The sequence below is a fragment of the Haemorhous mexicanus genome, chromosome 11 (genome assembly GCF_027477595.1).
Source record: "Haemorhous mexicanus isolate bHaeMex1 chromosome 11, bHaeMex1.pri, whole genome shotgun sequence".
NCBI classification, from domain to species: domain Eukaryota; kingdom Metazoa; phylum Chordata; class Aves; order Passeriformes; family Fringillidae; genus Haemorhous; species Haemorhous mexicanus.
The window spans coordinates 18,406,697-18,431,282 of record NC_082351.1 but is presented as its reverse complement, the minus strand read 5'-3'; the positions used below and the strand labels follow the sequence as shown (position 1 = coordinate 18,431,282).

The following is a 24,586-nucleotide window of genomic DNA, read 5'->3' as shown; positions in this document are numbered from 1 at the left end:
AGCTCCTTTTGAATCTACTTCCAAGCTAGAGACCAGTCCATTTGCAGTATTTTTACAAGTGACACCCACTCTGGACTCACTCACTTCTTCCAAGCCATGATAATTCAGGACAGGAGGGACACCAGATTTACTGAGAAGCTGCAACCTGCACACAGACATGCCAGTGAAGTAACTCACTGTACACAGGGAAAGGGACAAAGCACTTCCTTTTCTTTTGTGCTGTCCCCTCATTTACAAGAATGTCCTCTAAGACATCTGCTGGAGTCCTGTAACAGGAAAGGAAATGGAAGAGCTCCAGTGGGAACTTCTTTCTTTTTCCCATGAACTGAACATTATGGAATTTTAACAGATGTTCTACTTGGTCATAGTTAATAAAATGAATTATGCAGGAATTAAAAATCTGGCTCCATTTGCCTATATAAGATCTCAGCAGAAGAACTCCATTCCCATTTAGGAATTCTAAAGGATTTGCAGTGGATTTATAGTCTGCTCCTGCCTTATTATGAGATGGTTGGAAATTTTAGCAGTTAACTTTTCTCTGTTGTGGAAAATGTGAATAAATTTACCTGTTCATTGACTGATCTTAGTAGCATGATCCAATTTCCACAGAGCTGCCCACTGGTACACTACAGCCATAGGAAGGGGCAATTCTCACTTGGATTTGCTTTGGTAATGACATCATGGGAATTCCACATCATTTCACAGCCTCTGATTTCTGCCATTTATTCAAAGTCTCATTGAGCAACCTAATAAGCATACTCCCACTTTGTGCTTTATTACAAAAGCCTTCCTCTTGGAGCACAGATGTCTCTGTCAGGCTTCTGCTGCCAACAGAATGATGCACTGTACCTCACCTCCCTTTCCATTTTAGGATTAGTTCAGTGTAACTCTATCAAAGGAAGATGTAAAGACCAAAATGTAATGGAGATGTGAGAGAAGAGGCACCAAAAAGGTGAAAAGAGTCACAGCCAAAACTTTCAAGCCTGGAGGTTCACTCAAAGTTATTTCCAAAAGCATTATGTATTTAGCCATCTTCTTTCTCTTCTAATATCCATCTGCTCAGAAAGCATTCTGAGAAGATAAAGGGGATAAGCCAGAGTGAGAATCAAAACTGAAGGATGAAACCTTGCACCAGCACAGCAGCTAAAGCCAATTACATGGAGCAGAGTAAGACCTTAAAAGATCTTCTATACTAAAGCAAGATGAGGCTTCCACACCACACTCCAGTTATAAAAAGACTTATTTTCACTGAAATTCAATCAACTGGCAAGCAAATCCCTGTCCAAAAAATCTTCTTGATATTATACAAAAAATTTTATCCCAATGCAACAGCTAAAATTAACCTTTCTTAAACTCCAGCTCAAAAACTTTGCCAACATAAGAATATAATCACCTGAAAAGCATCAATATTCCCAGCCTCTTCCATTTTTTTTTAAAATGAAAAATCATGTATTGAAGACCCTCTATCAAAAAATTCCCACTCCATTAGAACTAAACAAAGGGGTTTGTGTAGGCAGAGAACCAAAGCATGTAAACAAACCTTGGAAGTATAAAAGTCAGCTGGAATTAAGTACCACCTGGTGTATGCTATGTAGCTACCAGGATGTGTCTAATAATGAATTAATATAGATTTTATCTGAAAATAAAGACCCTAGAGGAAGAAGTACACTTAAAGAGAAGGAAAAATACCCAGATTAAATGTCAGGCTTACAGCAGCTCCAGCTGAAGGTGCAAAAGGCTGTTACTCAAGTGGGCATTGCTTTACAAAATTTAGTGTCAAAAAAATGCAACAACAGTGTTAAATTCAAAGATTTTTTTTTTTAAACATCACCTATGATTTGCTTCATTTTTAAGAGAAAGCACATTTCATTTAGTAATCATTTACTTCTCATTCTATTGGACAGATTCTTCCAAAAAGCAATACTTCAACTGAAATCAGTTCTGAAGGATCTTTTATGAATATACATAATGAAGAGGACTCCCATTAAATTTCCAACAAAGTGTTGCCATTTTGAGTAAACAAAGTTATCTCAGCAGGGTCACACACTGTGCCATGAATATGGTCTGCAAATTAATTACCACCCTGACATATGTCAAAACAAATTTTAAGGAGAATAGCACACAGTAGCAACCATGTGCTTTATCTACCTGTTAGTATGCAAAATCTGCACTCAATGGGATCTAAATTTATTCATTTATTCAGAACCCCTCTGAGAAATCAAAATGATTCGTATTCATTCGCCTTTTTTGCCCGTCAGCAAATGAAATCTGAGTGAATAACACATTTAGTGAGCCAGAAAATAAGTACAGGACAAAGCTGTGGTGTGGGTTACATTTCAGAAAAGCAGGTGTCATCTTTGCACAAATTACTAATTTTTTTAACTCTCAAAACTGCTACAATAAACTGCAGTGCATTGGCATTTGTCAGCACTTTAAGGAACACTAAGTTTGATGTTTCTTATTTTAGGTAATACCCATCTTTATTCTGTACTTGTAACAAGAGCTGGCCAACATAACTGTCCTGAAAACAGTTTTCAGCATGAAGAAAGGCTCTAAAAAGCAGAGCTATTGAATGAGATTAAAAAGCCTGTGCAACTGGCTTTATTATCAATGGCAACACAGAGAAGAGATCTGAGCCTGTGTTTAAAGCAGAAGAGGGAAGATCCAAACTTACCTTTAGGTATCCAAACCTAACCTCCATCCACCTGAGTTACATGAGGAGCAGACAAACCCACACAGCACATCCAAACTGTCCCATGGAGAGCCCTTCCTGGACACCAGGCTGTGTCCAGCCACAAGCCAGGAAAGAACTGCTCCCTGTGAGGGTGGGGAGCCCCTGGCACAGGGTGCCCAGAGAAGCTGTGGCTGCTCCATCCCCAGTTCAAAGCCAGGCTGGATGGGACTTTGGGCAACCTGGGGTAGTGGAAGGTGGGGGGTAGAAAAAGATGGGGTTTTTTTGTCCCTTCCAACCCAAACCTTTCTGTGATTTTATGCTTTCCTAGGATCCAACTGATCTCTCAGGTACACATATATCATGCAATTTCTGTTTTGTCAGAAGATGATAGCCTGGGATCTGATACTGAAACAATTTTAGACAGGGAGTTGATCAGTAGGTTTTTCTACTTATTTTATAAACTGCCTTCAGTTCACACAGCATATCAAGCACTTCCATGACACTAATCCTGGAATTCAGGGTAAATTTAGAAAAGATTATAGTTTAGGAACTATTTTCTTCTGAGTGGACCAAAATATTTTTAGCCCTATTTTTTTTTTTCTAACAGTGAAATACTTCTGATTTAGAGTTAAGTAATGCCATATCAAATCTACAGACTGGGTGACTAAATGCATTTCTTTCACACATTAAAAAAAAAAAAAAAATTAGAGAGAGCACAATCCTCTCTATATACAGATGATAAATAATCCCTTGGCATCTGCTGACGAATATATTTAAAGAAAGCCTAAATCTGTCTGTGCTAAACTTGGCCTGATGCCACCAGTTCACCATTGTTGGCATATATAGTTCACATGATGCAATCACAAGACTTGAGAAAGTTTCCAATACTTTAGTTTATGGTTTTCTCATGTTAACATATATCTTTCCATCCTTTTTCAATTCAGCAGCCACAGAACTGGGAGACAGGATGGCAAATAAATTTTTGCACATATCAAAGGTTTTCTTAGTGCTCATTATTGGTGTTCTATAAAATTACAGGCTGGTAACTTAACTAGAATGAAATATGCTGGGATTTAGAGCTTAAGGTTAGAGCAACTGATCTCAGTTGTAATATTATCTCTTGTTAGAAAACTGAGGCAAAGAAAGCAATTGAGAAAAAAAAAAAGAGAAAAAGACAAGTGTTTTACCTCTCTCAATACGGTGCTTTTATAACCCCGATAAAGGCCTTGAATACCCTGTAAAGCAACAAAAGAAAGCATCATCCAGGGGGAATGAGTTTGTCAAAGACCACAATTTATTGGTGATTATGAGGCAAGCATTACAGCCCTAAAGTGTCACACAGCTTCAAATTGACTGTATTGATTATAACACTGTATACTGTATTCCATTATTTACAGTGCCAGAGGGTTTTATTTTCACCTCCTTAGCCTTGATTCAGAGCCTTTATCAAGACAAATGTTTTATATTTTTAACCAGCTGTAAATACTCAAAACAATTAAAACTTATTTTATAAGTGTATATAAAATTATGTTGTTTATTATTATTATAGGGCACTTAATTCAAGTGTTTGGCAAGGCTTATGGTACTCTAGCCAGCTATATGGAAAGGGAAAAACATATGGTTTTGACAGAATCAGCTTTTAAAGCAGAATCGAGTGACAGAAAGAAGGGTGCAGGGTTATCACAACAGTTTCCATTTGAAAGCAAATAAAAATCAAGTGGATCATTTGAAGGTCATATTTATGTCTTCCTTTCCCTGGGTTTTACACTTACAAAATGTATTATACTATTTTTCCCCACACTGTTTTTAGAAGCCACTTTCTCTTATGGAACACAGCTTGAAAATCCCCCCCTTGTGAAACTGCTGAAACAGACATCAACAGGTTTTCACAGGAGGGATCAGCATAACTCCTGAAAAGAAGACAAAGGCCCTTATTTTTCAAAAGTAACTAATACTGGATGATAACTCATTTCCAGAACTTCTCCTGGCTCCTCCAGAGCCTCTCTGAAATGGTGCCTTTTGGTCACCCCCTTCAAATCCAGCTTCAAAAACTGGGAACCATTCAGCAAACTGCACACAGAGACTCAATGTCCTGCTGCCCCAGACAAGGACTGTTTGCATAAATACAAGCAGAGCTTTGGAATCTGGAAGCTAAATCCCTTTTATTTTTTTCCCCCCATCATCTTCAAATGTAGGTATCCCATATAAAAAGAGAAAAAAGAGTTACTTGAAACAAGCCCCAGGGGGCTTGGTTTCCTCAATCATAACATGCCAATCATTTTAAGAGCAGAAGAATAGATGGAAAAGTGCTGGGAAAGCACAGAACTGGAATAAAGTTGTAGGAATGCTTCTGGACGTGTATGGCACTGAGTGAGAAGGATGAAAATGTTGAGGAATTTTGCTCTGAGCTCACCTCATGGTACAAGGTGTGGGAGAGGATCCGGAGAGTGCTGGAGGAAGGAGAAACCTGAGCCCTCTGCTTGACCACCTCGGATGGAACCCGGATGAGACAGGCAACCTGCAAAAGAACCTGGGGGTCAGGCAGCAATGCTGGCTTCTCTTCATACAGCTAACACTCCTTCCAAGAACAGATACCTGACAAGTGAGGTTTGTCATTATCAGGTTTGTCATTATAGGGCTTAAAAGGTGTTCATGAGCAGCCTATGTATTTGTTCTGAGAGCCATGTACTTTCTGATCACAAAGTTACACTAACAGGAGCATGGAAGCACCCTTGGAATTTTTAATTTCAAAAGCAGCAGTAGATTTGAGTTGAGAAAATCACTGATAAAACCAAAATTTGAATCCATCCTGTCTTTTGGCAGTCACAGGAATTGACTGTTCCCATTCCACAGGACTGTTCCCCCGACTTTCACAGATTTAAAGTGGAGATTCAGGACTATAAGACCAACAAACTTCTTTCTTTGGTAATTCCTTTGTGCCCTCTAGTGACTGATAGCAGAAGCCATTCTGGTCAGCTTTAGACTCAACATATTCCAAGGTTAACCTTAAAATGCACACCATGCTTCATTCAAGGTAAAGCATTGGATTGATCCTTTCCTGCAAAATGAATTTCCTGGACTCTGCAGCTGGATGTAATAATGTGGCTGCTGCCACAAAGCTCCAGCTTTGCTGAAAAAAAACAGGCTTGGATTTTAAATATTCACCTGCCACTTTAGCTTCAGGTAGGGGTTAAATTAAGCTTGTGTGCACATCAGTTCACAGAATGAGGATCCTGAAGTGTGGGAGTTACAAGCCTCTCATCTCTTTAGAAAATGCCAATTCATCAGCACTTAAAATTTGAAGCAGAGTTTGTCTTCAGTTGGCTCCAGGGATACTTAAAGCAGTGATGGGACTGGTGGCAAAACTGCAGACCCCACAGGGCTTTGCCAGACTTTTAGCCTGCCTTGAGACCATCCTGTGCTGGGCTCAGGAACAAACTGTACCTCCTAGACACAAAGGTGATCACAGAGTGCTTCAAGTGCAGAGCAGCCCAGGTGAAAGCTGTCAATCTGAAGTGGCAAACCAAGCAGCTAACTGGGAAATCCATGTGTGCCAAAGAAAGTACAGGAATTCACTGGAGATTGCACAGACACAGTAACTTGAGTGGTCATTTGTGGGTAACAGAGTACGAGGTTTAGGTTTCATTTTCACAAAGACACCAAGAAAAAATCTGTTATCCTGTTACATTCTACAAGTTTACTGGACAACAATATCCAAAAGTCATTACAAACAGATCTAACTCCATGTGCTCTTCAATTCTCAGGGTCAAAAATAACAAGTGACCCCAATCTGTCAAGAAAATAAGAACTGTCAAGTTTTTTTGATAGTTCAGCATAAATATTTATAGAACTTCATGCTTCATAACACTCCATGTCCTTATATTAGCTTTTTATTCCTTAAAAATACGGAGGCAGGAGGAAAGCTTTAAAAAGGCTGGGATGAAAACAATCTAGTCAATCAAGACCAGACAAAGAGCTCAGCGTGGCTTCCTGACATCTGGGGTGCTGCAGTTTTGGCAGGAGGAGGGTGGCTACAAAGTAATGTCTCCATTTCCCCCTGACTACTTGGGGTGCATTTCATTTCAAATTAACTTTGAAGTTTCTTCCATTTGAATCTGTGCTTATAAGGGAGTCTGTGGCTGCACAAGAACAAAAACAATGATTACACTGTGCTGTTCTGAAAGGAAATAAAGGCTCATGTCACCTGGGCAGTGCTGTCAGATTGCTTCCATAGGGCACTTCTGGTATTCAAAAAGGCATGAGTTGCAGCTGCCAACATCAGACTGCAGGGTGACATTTTCACTGTGCTCCTGAACTTACAGCCTTGTTTGTTCCTACACATGCACCTTCCTGTCAAAAACAACCCCAGCAGGCTTTTGATGTGGAGAACAGGGCTCTGAAGGGAAGTATGCAAGATTAAGTTCACATATATCTTATTAAAAAACTAACAGCCTGGGCTGGTGGGTGCAGAAGAATCTCAATTCTATCATGCTCTGATCCCAATCACTGCAGCACCTCCCAGGTAATCCTGCCAAAGGTAAGAGAGCACAGTGCACCTCTCCAGGCTCTGCTTTCTTGGACAAGGGTGTTGAAGCAGCACCAGTATGGTAACACCAAGAGAGCCCACATTTCAATTTTCAGATGTGAAAGCCATGAGCAAATGGCCCAGGAAGGGTGAGGGATGCAGTGTGCAGCTGTCCCACACTTTTACCTGCACCCACCACAGGATTAACACAGACAGTACACAGACATGGCCTCACACAGGGGGCCCAATCAGCTCCCCAATCACCCAGCAAGAAATTGCTTTTTAATCTCTTGGCTGTTGCTTGACACAGAGGAGCACAATAGAGCCCACCAAGCTCAGGCCATTCCTGGTGCATCCTGCTGGATTTGGGGATGACCTGGTGACAAATCAGTTCTGGGCTGAACATCTGCAGAGCCATGGAGAGGGTCCAGCAGTGGGGACCCAGCCACCCCAGCTAACATTAGGGCATCAGACAACAGCACCCCATTGACTGGGGCCATGCTCATTTTCCCAAGCAAGCTCTGGAGCCAGGGGCTATTCCCATCTTTTGATGGGAGCAGAAATCAAGATCCTGGGAAAGTTCAGGTGCTGCCCTGTAACCTTCTTCCTTATTTACCAGGTCAGGTAACACAATGTCAATGCACATGTATACATTCCTTCCTAAAGGCAGGAAGACAATAATACTAAAATAAAAGGTTCAAGAATTTTCAAATTTAAGCTATAGGAAGACCTGATTTTTACAGCTACAAGCAAAGCTATTAATAGTTTACAGAGCAGGTGTGCAGAAATGACAATATTAGCACCTACACCTTTCCAGCTTTTTAATGCTATGACCACTTCTGAGCAAGAGTGTACTGAATTTCAAAACCCTTGTCTCAAATCTTTACTGGGTCACAGGGTGACTCCAGTATTTAGATAAAAACCTACATGCATTTTCAATTTAATTTTAATTTACAGACTTGCATTAGCCAGTCAGGAACAAAAGCTAAAACCAGGTGTATTTCATTAACATTTATCTATGTATTGCTAAGACCGAGTATGTTCTAATTAAATTAAGGTAATTCCTTTCCTCTGTCAGCTGAGGGAAAAGCGTTCTAACTTTCGGGTACTCCTTGCACGAACCAACGCTGCCATCTCCTGGTGGATTTATGTTGGAACCAGACTGCCCTGGCTGCTGTGAAGAATGACCAGTGCAAATAAAGTCTCCCAAGTGCCATGAAACTTTGTATATACACCAATTTAAACAGTTTGTTTCAGTATGAATGTGGTTGTAGCTAACAGAAAATCAGATCTGCTGAAAATAGCACCAGGAACCCACCCAAAACCTTTCCTATGGGCTCACCTAAGTTTACTGGGAACACCTGATCTTAAAACTGGAACTTCTGCATAGGGGCCAATCCCTAAAGCTGGAGCAGCTGTTCAGGATCAGGCAGATTCATCTAATGCAGCACAAGAGTACCCACCACTTTTCTTTGAATAATAAAAAAGAACAAAGGGGGCATAGTCCTGCTTACACAGAGGCTCAGTGCAAAGGGACAATGCCAACATCTTCAGAAAAGAACACAACAACTCCCAGTCTTCTGTGCTATATTATGATCCAAATATTAACAGAAGTTATTTGGATTAACAGCCTTTTCCTTCCACTCTTTGTACTCCAGGAAAAGTGTTTCCCCTGGCTGGATTTGGAGGGTTTGGTAGAGAATAAAAGATAACACAGAGATTTGTTTTTAGGCACCTCCACTACAGTTTGACCACTAACCTTGTGGGCTGGGCATGAGGTGTATCCAGGAACATTTGGAAGAGGACAGAGCAGGTGCCATAATGGCTATTGAGGGCATTTAAGCTGGGTTTAAATGCACAGGTTTAAGCACAGGTTTCCTCAGAAGCAGAGACACAGCTGCTACAACACTTTCAACTTTGCAGCTCTAGGGAGAGCAGCTTGAGGAAGCATTTATCTCCTCCTGCAGCACCCTGCACAGCTGATGATCTGACTCACACACTCCCAAAAGCTCCCACAGCCATCGAGTCTGAGCACTTGTTATCTTTAATAAGAGACAGACATTAGCCCTGCTGTAAGCCCACTGAAGCAAGAGCCCCATTTCTGGCACCTGATGAGCTCCTGGCTAATGAGCTGGACTGTTCTCTGCACTGGGCTTAGGTGAGCATCAAGACCAAATATTTTTCCACTTATTAATTAGCCAGCCATTCTGCTCCATGGCAGGAGAAGGGCAGTCTGAGGACAAAGACCTGCTATGGAATTTGTGAGTGGCTGGTGATTTAGGAACCTGCACTCAGTGACTCTGAGATCTCTGGCTTGCACAGCTCAGCCTACTTGAAAATTTAGTACAGAAACATGGAGTAAGCTCCAGAAATCTTTTCTTTTGTTACTGCTTTAAACCCTTTAGAACACTTTCTGAAGGATTTTAATATTTAAAGTTCTCAACAGGATGTTAGTTTTAAGGACTTTATCTGTCTGAGTAGCTGGAAAGCTTTAACTGATGTTCACCATATTAATTCAATATTTAACACAAAACTAAAGGAATATGCCTGGGGACAGTTTCTCTTAAATATCATCTGCATAAGTTTATCCTTAATCAAGTAACAATATAATTTATGACACTATAAAATTTTGTATCCAGAGAGCAGTAACTTTAGGCTAAAGCTCACAATACCTGTGCAAGATAATCACCAACCCATTAGTGAGGAAAAGCTGCTGCACAAAAATGACAACAACAAAGATGCTGTGATTTATCAAAGGACATATGTTTAGGCTGCAGTCAATCTGCTAACAAAATCCTAATCTTTCACCCCATTTCTGAAGGTCAGAAGGATTGCCTGCTGAACAGAATGTAAAATAAGCAAGAAAACAGAACAACTCTAAGACCCTGTTCAAAGAGAAGCAGCAATAAATTGGGATTTTTGGGGTTTTTAAGTGTAACCTCCACTAGCCCTGACAATAAAACTCTGCAGACAAAAGCTACCTTGGAGCTCAAGTTTGCTTTGTTGTTGGTTTTCTGTGTGTTCTGTTTCTGGGGGGTTTTAATATTAAAAAACAAAAAATGCTGCTTCCCCAAATAGGTTAATATGTCATAATGTGAATGTCTCAGTTTCTATGTCAGATGCTCCCTTCCAAGTAGGAAGTTACTATTTTTAATCTGAAACATGAAAAATGTCCTTTTCCCTTTCTCAGATAACTGAATTATTAAAATAATAGGCAAGTTTAAAATTGAAAGTACTCAAATTGCACTGATTTCCTTTGAATCTGGAGAATAAAGGGGAAATTTCCCTCTTGGTTCATTTCAAAGGCTCTCAACAAAACTTGAATTCAGCACTGCAGCTTTCCATGCCTCTCCAAATCCTGTAAATTTATGCTCGGTTCTTCAGTTCTCCCTGGGATGCCCCTCTTCAACAGAAGGGAAAAATGCAATATTATGAGACTAGCAAAGTATTTCATCCTCCAAATAAGTGCTTCTAACTGTGGTCACAGCTCTTGGGTTGGAAACCTTAGCTAGCAGGGAGCATGAGCTGTGAGCTGCAGATGGAAGATGAACTGCCTCACCCTTCCCACCACCAGGAAAATGAGCAGAAAAGAGGAGAAACATGAAATATCCTGATATTCATATATATGATTTCATGTATTCCTTGGACAGAGCACCTGAACTGCTGCAATCACAAACCCAAAACATTTCAACCACCAATAAACCTTCATCTAAATTACTGCTGCCCTTTTGACCAAGACAGAACGAAATACAAGTTTCTCTGGTCAGTAATTCACTGTGGGTCACAACTGCAGCTGTGAACAAGTCCTTGCACACGTGCCTGTCAGCAGGCTGTGCCAGCTGCTGGAGCACAGAGAACACAGAATGGAAGAGTTAACTCCTGTTTTAATGAGGGAATTGTCCCCAGGGATGACAGAAAGTGCCCCCTGCATGTACTGTCCAGTGTCTTTAAATGCCAGCCCCAGGGAAAGTGCTCACCTTCAGCACAAAGCCTCAGAATATGCTAAATCTTGTTTCCCCCCTCACAGCACAGAGTGCCCTTCCTGCACAGTGCAATTCAGTCCTGTGTAGAGCTGCTGGGGTCATCAACAGGTGACTCCACTCCTAATTTAAACCCCATGGAGAGAACAAGTTTTGACTAATGGGCTCTGGATGGGAAAGTTTAGACAATGCCAAGCTCTTTGTCCAATCTTATCCTCTGACTGACACAACAAGGTCTTCATTAATTTAACTGCAGTTCCCCTGTATGCTGGTAGGAAGCATTTCTTCAAAGAACAATCTCACCCAGCAAGATCCCTCAGATCTCAGCACCCCCCAGAGCTTAACAACATATTATTTCAGAGATGAGACCATTCACAGGGACCAAATGCCACAAGCATTTGGAAAACTGGAGTTTCTGCACAAACACCTTCAACTTCCTCCATGTTCCCACCTTAGATGACTTTACCTGGAATCTGCAGAGCTGTTTTGCAGATTTATTTCATCCTGTCATTTTCAAATCTATGACAGCTCTGTTTTATTCCTTCCCAGAGCTGCCTCCTTCCTGCTTCAGAGCATCATCTGCAGCACCACACACTTGTTCCTTCACAATGGCCATCTTGGCTGAGCCTTTTCATCTCAGCTGCCTGAAATCCCCAGCTGGCTCCTCATCCATCATTTCAGGAGCCCTCTCAGGGCTACTGGGCTCCTGCCCCTCTCAGATTTCCTTCCCCACACATGGCTCTTCAATTGCCCAGATCCATTCCCAGCAAATCCTGCTGTGGGTTCCCTGCCTACCTTTGCTTTAGCCATGTCAGATACACCTCAGAAAACTTCTGTCCTCCAGCACTGGGAATTTGTGCCAAGTTCTGTTCACAGCAAAAAGAAACTCTTACTCCAGTTACATCAGCTGACAGGCAGAGAACAGTGAAAGTTTGTGAAGCTGACAAGGCTGACACTAAAAACTGCTTTGCAGAAGTACTTCTCACTGCAGATGTTTTGAAAGTTTCTGTGCTTTGCATAAATCAATTGGTCTTTTAACATTTAAGCAATGTAGAGTTTTGTTTCCTTTTTAAAACTAGACCTAAAGCTTACCAAAAGTAGCCTGATGTTACACACCCCGTGTACTCCAGCACAAACTGTGTCCCAGAGATTTTGAAGTTTCTCAGTACAATCACAAGCAGTTGGTTTAAACTCAGGCAGCAAAATCAGGCAGCTGAGTAACTTGAAAAAAAAATCTTCCTTAACCTGGTGGATGCATGAGTCATAAATTACTACCACATTTAAAGACAGAAATCCTTAAAACCTAAGAAAAATAGACCCTTAAGTCAATGTACAGAACCATCTGCATGATCCAATCTATTCCAACAATACTTTCACCATGAAAGTCTGTTAAATTTATTTTAAAAGGCTTAAGAAACTCATTAAATCCAGCAGCCAAACCATTCTTTCAGCAGAAGTGGTGTGGTGCATCCCATCCAGCATGAAACTGTTTCCAAGCAGCCAAGTGGGGTCAGGCTGAGTTACAGGAGGACCGACAGTAATGAGATTCCAGGCAAGAGAACACAGGCAGTATTTTCTGAAAACACATTAAGTCTCCTGTTGAAAGAAGACTAGTATTTTGCAATTTGCTCACTCTCTTGGGGTTACATTGGCCCAGAATATGGAAATTTCAACTACATTGTATTTTATTAAGTATTTTTCCTTTAATTGATACCTTACTCTTTCCTTCAGCCTTTTCACTTAAAGAATTATGGGCTTGTCCACATATGGAGCTATTCAGAGTTATTTCTGACAAACTCTGTATAGAACATTGGTTAAGGTAAGCTTATCCCAAAGTGTCTCAAACATTTCCAATGCTGACTGGTACAGCAAGTCAGGAAATCCATTAGGAAATACTTTACACTTATAACTTTTTAATCCAAATTTGCTTCCCTCTGAAGACACTCTGAGCTCCAAATACTTCTAAAACAACTGATTACCAGCCCTGTGATCAAAAGACATGAAACCATCAAGCTGTACTCCAAACCAGCATGTTCTCTAAGCCCTGAACTGAGCAGGTTACACAAAGCAGAGTGGGGAGAGCAGCTGATGAAAAAGATGCACTACATGCAGTTAGCATGGAGCATACAAGAGAAGATCAGCATGAGTGGCTGGCTGGGTATCTGACAGTTCTTAATTTGCTGTTTCAGCCTCTAATTGTATGATGAATTTGTTGGCAGCATTTGTGGATTCATGCCCCCATTCATCTTTATTTACAACCAATTCCCAAACGCTGCTCTGAGTTTCCATCCGTCCTCTGTTCTTTCTCCACTACCTCTCAAAGGCAGCAGCCTCACCTTCCCAACCATCTCCTAACCACTGCTTCTGCATAAGGATTTGGCAAAAATCCTACAGCATCTGTATTGCAGACCTGACCTCCCATAGATTCATGTATGAATATTTCAAACCCCACCACAATTAATTCAGAAGACCGACCACCTACGTTGCTGCACTCCCCACCACTGCTCATCTTGCCAGGGTTGGAGTATCCCTTTCTCAAAGCCTGTGTGCAGCCAGATTTGCACAGCACAAAAGGCACAGTCAGAGCTAAAATGACAGGCACTGATCAATGAAAATAGAAAAAAAAGTTTCAGTATTTTGGAAAATGTCCCATCAAACTTTGACTGCTGTCATTTGCACACTACTTATGAATACTGTGATCTGCCAGCACATGCCACACTGCTTGAGAGGAGACAGGATGCAAAGCACAAAATGCAGAACAGCTTTGTCCATTTATTAGTTCAGCTTTTAGAAAAGGGATAGCTAAAATATTCAAAGCCATTAGCCCAAAGTCTAGACACAAATACTTTATCTCTTCTTTGCTGAACTAAAATCAGTTCTCCCTAGAGTGTCCAACTTTCCTGTTGAACTGAAAAGTCACATCTTCCAACACTGCAAGTTTTAGAGTTTGAAATACCTAAAATCCTAACTTCATGTCTGGTGTGAGTGGTTGTCTTGTCTCTGTTAGATTGGGCTCTTGCAAGCTGATCTTCCAGAGCTTACCATGCTGTAAAGCCCTGGCCAATTATCCTGCTGGAGATTTTCCTTCCATTACTCTGCGGATTTGTCTGACTCATGCTTCTGCCTTCTCCTCAGAACAGGCATTAATAACAACTTTTTTCTCTGACCTCACCAGTTACTCTCCTGGAATCCACACCAATACCTTTTTGGAGATTCCCACTCCTCTCTTAAACTGAACCTAGCAAAATGTTTCAAACAATGCAGCCAGGGCAGAGGGATTAAGTGGCTGATTCATGGACAGTGTTGTCCATCATGTCAAAATGCCTCTTTTTATGCACCAAAAAAACCCCACAAGCATAAAATAAAGTAAAACATACACTTGGCTCTTTAATTTGAATTAAAAGCACACTTAAAGTGTTATTCTACAGAATCATGATTTGTAAATCTGTAAACTTGCTTGCATTTGAACTTGCTTCTTCTAAGAAACAAGTTCATACTAGAAGAGAAAGGTAAATGAATTCCCCAGAAAGATAACTCCTGTATTAAGAAGTTTTCCTATTTGATACATCCTAACAGCAGATAAAAAAATTCCAAAGTTATTAATATGAAGGGTCAGATGCTAATCACAGATGAACCACACACTTTGCTCTTATCACAGAAGTACCTCAAGTTGTAAGGCACTGGAATTCCAAGTGAGCTTGGAATTTCACCTTGAAATACCTGTCCTCAGCTTGCCTTGTGGAGTCACATGATCCCCTCTCCTTACTGAAGTGACAAATTTTTGAGCTTTTCAGATCTGCAGACTTTTAATCCCAAGGTACTCTAGAAACTTGCACAAGGACAAAAGCAGCTCAATGACCTCAGCTGGTGAAGATCCAGAGCATGGTCATTGCCACCAGCTGCCAAAAGAACAGGACATCTCCCTCCCATGCTGGTCCTCAGTCCTCCCCCTCACTGCCTCTCTGAAAGTCACGGTGGTTTGCTGTCTTGCAAAAAGTAGGGGAAAAAAAAGAAAGACAATGTCATCAAAAATAGCCAATCCAGAACAAAAGGTCAGAAAGGTAAGAGTGAACCCACAATTTACAGGCAACAACCCAAAACTTTCACCAATATCTTGCAAAGCTCATATTGTAACCATAACAATATCTAAATATTAGATGGCAAAGGGCTGTTGTCAGCTCCCTTCTATGGAGTGTGAGCCAAACTTTATTCTCACCTCCATGGTAAAGCTAGTGGGATGTAAAATTATCTGTGCTGAATCCAAATCAGCTGTGCTGAATTCAGCACTCCTGAGGGAAACCTCACTGGTCAAACAGGGACAATCTTTAACCTTGTCCCATAAAACCACATTTGCAGGAGCTTGGTGGGAGAGGCTCAGAGGGGGAGTTCTATTTAGCAAAGTTTCTTGTAATTAATACACACACTCATATTAAACTGACATTAAAAAATCTGTACAGTTAACTCTGGGCCTGCAAGACACACCTGGTTACTACTGAAAATGGGCACTAGGAGCTTAAAAATGCTGCTCCTTCTCAGAGTTACTTATACCACCTTAGAATATTAAAAGTAACATTTCAGAACATCTGGTTTTCCTTTCCACCCCCTATGATATCACGTTTTCCAAGCACATTTGGCAGCTCACTGTAAAGATACAGGCAGACTAAACATAGAGGGCAAAGCAGAGTCAAGATGAAAAATTCCAAATTCCTGGATGCAGTAAGTGAGTTTTCTATCTCTAGATTTCAGTTACACAAGTGGTATAACAAGGGCTTTTCCCCCATTGGCAACTCATGTATCCTTCAACCTTCTCCTTCCTTGATGAGATAATACACCATGTATCTGCCCTCTAGAGTTTTGGATGTGCCTTTGTAAGCAGTTTTTAATATATTATGGGATATTCAGAGTCCCTGTACAGTGAGATTCGGTTGTAGGGAAAAAATAATTATGTTTAACATGGTGAGATTTTGTATGTACTTTTCTTTATCTCTCTCTGGGAGATGAGATTAGCTTTCTATATTCCTCCTGCCTAAAAGGAAAAAAAAAAAAACCAAAAAACAAAACACTGCTACAACCCCTGCCTTTTTATTGCTTGGCTTTGTCTCTCCCAGCCTGGAACTGGAAAAATGGACCAAACCAGTTCCAGGGGACTGTTTCTCCTGTAAATTTCCACAGCCTGTAAACAATACAGGAGAGTGGCTGTTATAAAAACTAAAAGTTCTCATTTGACAGATTTCTCACATATATTTTATCATATCTTGAAACAAACTTTTTATCTCTTCCTCTATTTTGTTATTTTTAACAGGTCACATTCAAAACACAGATTAGTCACCACAAACATTTAAGATTTGCACATACTCACATTTTATTGGTGCCCAAGAAGGTATCTGACTCATTACACTCACCAGTGAAGGAACAGCAAACCTAGAAATCTATCAACACTTTCTTGCTCTAAATTCTAATTTCTCTGTTTTATAAAAAACTAGTGTGGAAATGCAAAGACAAGCCTTAAGAATCCTAACATGACAGTCTTTGGCTTAATGCTTCACATTGAGAAGCAATTTAAATCATGAAGTATAAAATGGAAGAAAAGTACATATTATCAAAAAAACTACTGACAAAATAATAGTCCCACTGGTTATGCCCTGATGGAACTTAATGACTAATCAATAAAACTGTAATTATAACTTTCACCCTGATGCAATTTGGACTAGTATATTTTATGTAAAGTCTTAGTTGAGCAATATATATTTCTATTGCTCAACTAAGACTTTACATAAAATATACATGAGAAGGTCTTGCTTTCTGCTATTTTATTACAGATTTGTACTAGCAAATCTCTAGGTATTTATCTCAGTTATTTTAGAGCTTAATTGTCTCCTCACACTCATCACTCCAAGAGAAGAAGAAAAGCCAGCAAAACCAGGAAAATTAGGTAGAAAATGGCTGTTACAACATGACAATTCCCACATGATAAAGCCACTCTACCATTTCAGTGGCTACCATTACACATTTCTGTATTATGGTATATAGAGCAGTCAGAGCCAAGCACGTGGGACAGCCCTGAGCAGCTCATTTACCTCTGCTGCACCATCTCTGCCAGCCCCAGAATGAAAGCAGCAAGTGCCTGAGCTGTAAAGGTCACAAACCAGCACAGGGAACAAATGGCTACAGGCTCTGTTGGAAGGAGTCATCTGTAGCCAACTGGGCTTTGGCTACTGCTGCTTCAGTTACTGGCTCGTAGTTTTCTCACAGGATCCTCACAGGCACAGGGTGTGTACCATGAATAACCTATTCCACAAAGAAGAGACTTTTTCTTCTGGTGGGTTTTATTGCATAGCACTGGCACCTCTTCATGGGCCCCACTGTCATTTTGCTTGATTGTCTAATAGCACTTGAGAAGCTCCAAACACCTCCTGGCTCTGCTGATGTTCCATGGCACATCAGGCAAACAAGGAGTTTTAGGGCTGTGCATCAGTGGTAAATAACCTCCTGCTGATTTCTAACAGCCTTTAGAGAATCTTCATGGAAATAAGTTCTGTGCACTACCTTAAGTTAGAAGTTACAACCTGACAGCACAGGCTCTAACCAAGCTCAGAAAGAATCCACCTGAGGCAGCAGCACAAACAAATCCCACCCAACCCTACCTCTATCACCTTCTATCTACCCCTACCAGAGTGGTTATAGGTGCTGCACTCTTCTATCTTCATGCACTTGGTATGTTAAATTAAGTTTCCTGGCTAAATCTCATTTAATCTAATCAGTAGCATTTCCACAGAAGAATAAAAATTACTTGGGTGTCAAAGCTGATCCCACAGAGAGCAGGGAGAGCTGAGCTGCTTCCCATGGGAAACAGCCAGGCTGTGCTGCTGTAGTAGTGAGGCACCTGGTGCTCAGCTGAAATAAATGGCATCTCCACACTCCTGGTAGCTTGGGGACCAACATTCACCTAAGCTAAGCCCCCATGGGAAAGAAAAGAAAAAAGTCAGTTAATAAAAGCAGTAAATAAAAGAGTATGGAACCACAGACACAACAGATTCTTCTGCATCATGCCATCAGCTAAGTTTGAGTTGCAAAAGAGCCAGAAAAGCCTGTTTGTTTCCATACAGCCCATTTCCTTACCTCAAACCTGCAGAGAGCATCTGCTCCCCATTTTATTAGGGCACACTGTGCCAAAAACAGGAGAGCAGAGGTGGCCAGGGCTGGCAGGAACAGCCTGGGGTGTTCAGAGCTCAACACCCAGCCCCAGACACTGTGCCAACAGTGAGAAACCAGGCTGCTGTAAGAACTGTCACAAGATATGACACCAAACCTGAGTTCCCATAACTGAATGGTTTCCTCCCCTCCCCTGGACACACAACAGATGAATTTCCTTCTTACCACTTCCCCAAGGGAGGCAGCCACCATGTGTGTTGCAGGGGACAAGTAAGATGAAGATCCATGGGGCAGCACAGATTTCACATTCTCATAGGTGATAAAAAAAGCAGCAGCTGAAATTCAAGAATACACGCAATCATTGCACTGTTCCTCCATCACAGTAGTTAAAATTAGGGTATTTTTACACCAAAACAGTAAACAGTATCAACAGAATCTGTGAGAGAATTCCTTCAGAAGTTGATGCTTCTGGCGACCCCTGGCAAACCTCCCATTAATATCGAAGGTGTCAGGACTCCAGGCCACTTTAGTAGTGAGCTACAGAAGGATGTGTTAATTAGCCATGGATGTCCAGCACATTTTGAAAAACTGGTGTCTTCCATATCCATTGACAGAGTAGAGGGACCATCTCTTGGTTGAACAGAATGAATGGTCCTTTTTTGGAGGGGGGGACGAAGGGAAGAACAAACAAATCAGTTGATTATCAAAAAGAAAAGCAACCTCAAAAAACATAAATTGATACAATTCTGTTATCCTGCAATGTGCAAAACTGTTTTAGCAGCAGTTTATTAATGACTTCTTCCTAGCTATTGTCAGTTAAATATTTTGAATTTAGCTCCATAAAATTTTTTCAAAGCTTCTGAAGGATTTGTAAAAGTTCTGTGCAGTGAACAAGAAATACACAAAACTAAACTGAGCACAGCAACTTGAGCTGTTTATTCACTTCAACAGACAACTACAAAGGCACTTACACCTTAAGGGTTATTCCTCTTCCTAGAGATAATTTCAGTTCTCAGTCATACGTTGGAAAGATAAAACTACAGTGCAGATTTTGGAGATGTAAATACTGAAAAAAATGACATGTCTTGCGGGGGAACAGATTTTAATTGTAGAGAAGGGCCATGTGAATTGCCTTCTACTAATCAAAAGATGCTTATCACTTCAAAAGGAGATAACAGAGCAGCCAAGATAAAGAACTGAATTTTTTTATATCACCTTATGAAGGACATCAAACATCTGAATGTGTCAGTGGATTTGTCAGCAAAGTTCTCCTAACATTTATGCCCGACAGCACAGACTGCTGTTTTTTCATCCCTCCCTAAAAAGACAAAATGGACAAAGGCATCAGGAATTTCAGATGCCTTTTCTCTGCAGGGACTAAAAGCATCTACTTTTGTAAAGCCTTAGTTTCAAAAGCCTTCCTGATGTCTTTACAATTTAAGTGCTGCTGTTTCAGGGAGATGGGCAGAGCACCCCAGGGCAATTAACACAAGCACCCGCAGTGCTCAAGCACTTTGAAATTCCATTCATTTAGAGTGCCAAAAAAGAGTGGGTCATGACAAAAACGTCCAGGACAAGCAAGACTCAAGCCCTCCTCTGCACCCAGAAATGCTTTATGTGCTCCTGTAAGTAAGGACAGGCTTATATCCAGAAATGCTTCCAAGGAATTAGGGTTGCTTTCCAGAGCAAACCTGCAGCAGCCTTCACTCCAGTCTTGCTCAAGTTTGCTCAATCCTGGAATTCTAGAAACTGCTCTTCACATCTGGACATGGACTCACAGAATCCAGGCACCCACAGAAGAGGAAGCCACAGACATGAATGTCCTATGTGACATAAATTACTACTTAAAGTAGACAAAGCATAATCCAAAGAGAATTTACCATTTGGAAAGGATCCTATTGCAGTGGAAGGAACACCAGCGTAGATGCCACGAAAACCACCAGCTTTCCTAAATCCTTGAGGACTCTGAAGTCTTGTTTTTACAGTATCCAGGGGAAAAAGGATCAAGTCAACACATACACCAGCAACTCCACCAGCCTACAAGACATAACCACAGAGAAAAGTGCATTAATATTCTCACAAAATATGATGTGAGTAACTGAGGCGTGTGTAACCCAAAGCACTGCTGACTGTATCTTTCCTGAGGTCAGTTTATAAACTGATAGTCTTACACACAACTCAACAGCTTCCACAGAGATAACAAGGAGGGTTCAACAAAAGAAAGCAACAGATGTTACAACTTTTAAACCATTTTTAAGGTATTTTTAAAACAATCTCAGTGCTTTGAATAGTGCAAGCAAAGCAAGGCAACACTTCCCCATCCACGGAAAAGCCAGACAGTGGATGTCACTTGTGAAGAGACAGCACAGAATGACCAACTCCTCCAGCAGTTGTGTGACAAAATGGGAAAGACTGAAGCAATTCTGCTCCCCCCCTTAGGCATCTCTAGAAAGCACATTCACATTTTTCCAGCAACTATTTAAATTTAAAATGTTCACACTCCCTCACTGCCTTGTCAAACAAAGCCTAAAGTAAGCTTTCTTTTTTCACTTCTTTTTTGATAAAAGCCTATAGAAAGAAAAAATGGTCAAATCATTGAAAGGTTTAGATTGGAAGGGACCTTAAAGATCTAGTTCCAGCCCCCATGCCATGGGCAGGGACACCTTCCACTATCCCAGGTTGTCCCAAGCCCCATCCAACCTGGCCTTGAACACTTCTGGGGATGGGGCAGCCACAGCTCTTCTGGGCACCCTGTGCCAGGGCCTCACCACTCTCAGAGTCAGTAATTTTTCTCTAATATCTAATCTAAACCTACCCCCTGTCAGTTTGAAGACATTCCCCCTTTTCCTCTCACCACGTGCTCTCTCCACCTTTCTTGCAGACTCCCTTAAGGTACTGGAAATCATATTAGAGAGGTGTTTTCAAAGTCTTAAAGGGGAAGGTTTTTATCCAAATAATTCATGAAACAAAATCCTAAAAAATTGATTCAACTAGGCCTCAATCTTTTTCCATCTGTGTTCCTAAATGACTGGGTTTTTGGGTTTTTTAAATTACCCCATGACATGGCTGATTGTAGAAAATAATTATTTCACAAATACCATGAGGAAAAGGCTGAAATAAACAACAACAACAACAAAAAAAACTGATTCAAAATAAAATACCATAAATAGTTAACATCAATCCACTATGAGACATTATTTAGCTGCAGTGCTATTCAGAAAACACAGTTTGAAGGGTCCCTCATATAGAGCCCAAGAAACAGCTGCAGAGATTTTTAATTCTGCTTGAAAACAAATCACATGTGTGTTACTCCAATAATTTTTTTCAGGGTAACAGAGGATTCAGAGAGGTGTTCACTGTCTACCACTAAAGGTTTAATCAATAAGTTGATTACTCTTTTAATCTAGTTGGCTATTTTGAATGCATTGATTCTTCTTCACTCTTTTTCATCAAAATCCTTATCTGCTCAAAATAGCATTGATCAGATTTAATCTGGCCATCTGTTAAAACATGAATCAAAAGTTACTAATTGCTTCTTTAAGTTCTCAAAGTTCTGTATCTTAAATGTCATTTAAATTCATGAGGTAGCTAACAGAGCACCTACCAGGGGGTGACAATAGCTGTGTGTTTGCAGCAGCTGCAGAGAAGAGAAATGGCTTTTGGTTCCTAAGGCACCTGGAGCACATCTCCTCCCCCAGCTGTGAGTAGCAGCAGGGTTATCAAAAGAACCTTCACCAGGAGATGGAGCAGGATCAGAGCTCACAGGGCTCTGCAGCTTCCACCCAAGGGAAGTGGAGGGACAGCTCCAAGCTCTGCTCTCTGATCAGGGACAGGGCCCAGGGAGCAGCTGGAGCTGTGCAGGGGAGGTTGGGGTTGGGATCAGGGAAAGGTTCTACCCCAGAGGGTGCTGGGCACTGCCCAGGCTCCCCAGGGAATGGGCACAGCCCCAAGGCTGCCAGAGCTCCAGGAGGGTTTGGACAATGCTCCTGGGCACAGGGTGGGATTGTTGGGGTGTTCTGGCAGGGCCAGGAGCTGGGATGGATGGTCCTTGTGGGTCTCTCTCAACTCAGGAGATTCAATCACCCTATAAACTCCATCACAATGATCAAGCAAAACCAGGACCTAATTGCAGTTCATGGAGCCAGGACCTCACTGCTCACATCCCTCTGCCTCAGAGCACTGGGGGCAGGCAGCTGAACTCTCCTCTCCTGCAGCTTTCCCCAAGGCACCACATCCCTGATTTTCCACACAGAACCCACTGGGTGTTTCCAGTGGAGTCCCCAGCTGTGGTGACTGGGCTTCACCTCCTTGCTGAGCCCACACATGGAAAAGCAGCTTTTAGACTGGGCAGTGCTTCACAGACAGGCCAGGGGCTCCCTTTGGCTCTGCAGTGACTGCTGAAGCCACAAACTGTGGCCACCCCTCAGCTCAGCACCTCGGCAATGCTCAGGCAGGACATCTGCAAAACGTGGAATATGTAACATTTTTCCTAAGCAAGGATGTTCCTTGATGTTAGAGCCTTGTAACTTGCCAGCCTGATCAACAACAAAGGAGATTTAACTGTTGAATCAGAGGAACCAACAGGCTCTGTGCATGTCCTGTGTTAGAAACCCAAAACACTTGTCAGGAGAATTGCTAATTTCGGGGCTGCACATGTTTCAATAATGTCAGACCTAGAGGGATGTTAACAAATGCTGGGAAGAAGGATGTACCACTGATGGCAGACACAAAGGATGCAGAATTTATGGGCCACAAGGACATTTGGCAGAACCCCTAAGAAAAGGAAGAAACTAATAAAGGCAGCTCATCAACTGAGCAGAATCAGCTCCCATTGGGTAAAAGGGAATTCCAGCAGGGGCACATCACAGGAAACCCACTGACCCAAAGGCAGAGAAGGACTGAGCCTGTGGATTAATTACCATGGCAAGCCAGAGAATCATTAACCAACAGACGACCCCATACTAATTAATAAGAGAATCTGTGTAGCTTGTAGCCAGTGAACACTAATGCTTTTGTTTAGTAAAGGGCAGAAATAGTGAAAAGTTTTGGCAGCGGCAGTGCTGGATTTCTGTGGATTTGCCAGGCAGCAACCCTTTCTGTGCAAAGAAAAGATATATATATATATATATATACACACATATATAAGATATATATGTGATTATATATGTGTATATATGTATGCGCCTGTATATATTAAAAATTAATATATATAATATATGTATATATTATATAAAAAGATATATTATATATAAAAATATATTAAAATATATTTATAAGTATAAAAATATATAATATATACACATATAATTTCTATTCCCTAAAAATACCTCTACTCTGTGGACCGGGCTCTTGCACACATGGTAAAACAACATGTTTCGGGCCCGCTCACTCACCGCCAAGGCCGCCCATGACTCCCGCGGCTCCATGCAGGGCTGCTGGCCCGAGCAGGGATCAGCAGTACCTGTCCCGGCGCTCCGGGCCCACCCCATGCGCGCACATGGGCGCAGCCATATTGCCGCCCCGGCCCGCGGTCACGTGGGCGCGGCTCTCTCTGCGCCTGCGTGCGGCTCGGCGCATGCGCACGGCGGGCAGCTCCCGGCAATTAGCGCTGAATGTTAATTAATTAGTTGGCGCTTAGCGGTGGTTTGATGTGTAATACCAGCACGGCCGCTTTCGGCTCTTCCTGGAGCCCCAGAGGTGCTGGTGCCTGCGCCAGAGGTGCATGGGATCTGTTTGGAAAGCAAACAGCTTTTCCATGTGCCCTGGAAAAAAATAAAATCCTGAAGGAAAAAAGAGTCCTGAAATCCTGAAATTGAGTTTTTCATCAATTGATGTTGATGTCTTCAAGCTGAATTTTCTGTCTCCAGGATGAATTTTCTGTCCTTTTGTGAACGTAACTGGTGACGTCAGATAACTTCTGCAATAAATCTTTGTGTTTCCAGCATTGCGTAAGATCATATTACCCAAATAAATATGCATTGGCAGGTGGAGAATATATATCAGGTAGGCTGGTTCGGGAAAATTTTATTATATAGTAGATGTAACATTTTACCCCTTGGGGTGCTGACTTGTGGGAACTTCCACCGTGCACTCTGTGTGGAATAAACAATGTTTCCTTTAGAAATTAAATTGTTTCTGTGTTTAGAGAGCTCCTAAAATCGGCAGCAGGGTCTGCAGCACAGAGCCCGGTGCCCTGCTACTCACACTTCCCATGGGGTGTCCCCCCAGGCATGTTCCAGCCAGGAATGTTCAGGA

General features: G+C 41.6%; 1 protein-coding gene across 9 annotated transcripts in view; it reads right to left on the bottom strand.

Annotated features, from left to right (window-relative positions):
* Positions 1 to 23,880, bottom strand: part of SLC25A26 (solute carrier family 25 member 26) — an 83,807-nt gene extending 59,927 nt beyond the window's left edge. For 4 of the 9 annotated variants that reach the window (XM_059856764.1, XM_059856766.1, XM_059856768.1 and 1 more), the window contains exons 1-5: positions 23,725 to 23,880; positions 20,212 to 20,368; positions 18,557 to 18,666; positions 5,088 to 5,192; positions 3,862 to 3,909 (exon numbers count right to left, since the gene is read on the bottom strand). In XM_059856764.1, coding sequence (XP_059712747.1) covers positions 3,862 to 3,909; positions 5,088 to 5,192; positions 18,557 to 18,666; positions 20,212 to 20,368; positions 23,725 to 23,820 — 516 coding nt within the window. In that variant the 5' untranslated portion in view covers positions 23,821 to 23,880. The remainder of the gene's footprint in view (positions 1 to 3,861; positions 3,910 to 5,087; positions 5,193 to 18,556; positions 18,667 to 20,211; positions 20,369 to 23,724) is intronic. The other 5 variants (XM_059856767.1, XM_059856770.1, XM_059856771.1 and 2 more) reach the window with 2 other exon arrangements.
* Between the last annotated feature and the right edge of the window lie 706 nt (positions 23,881 to 24,586).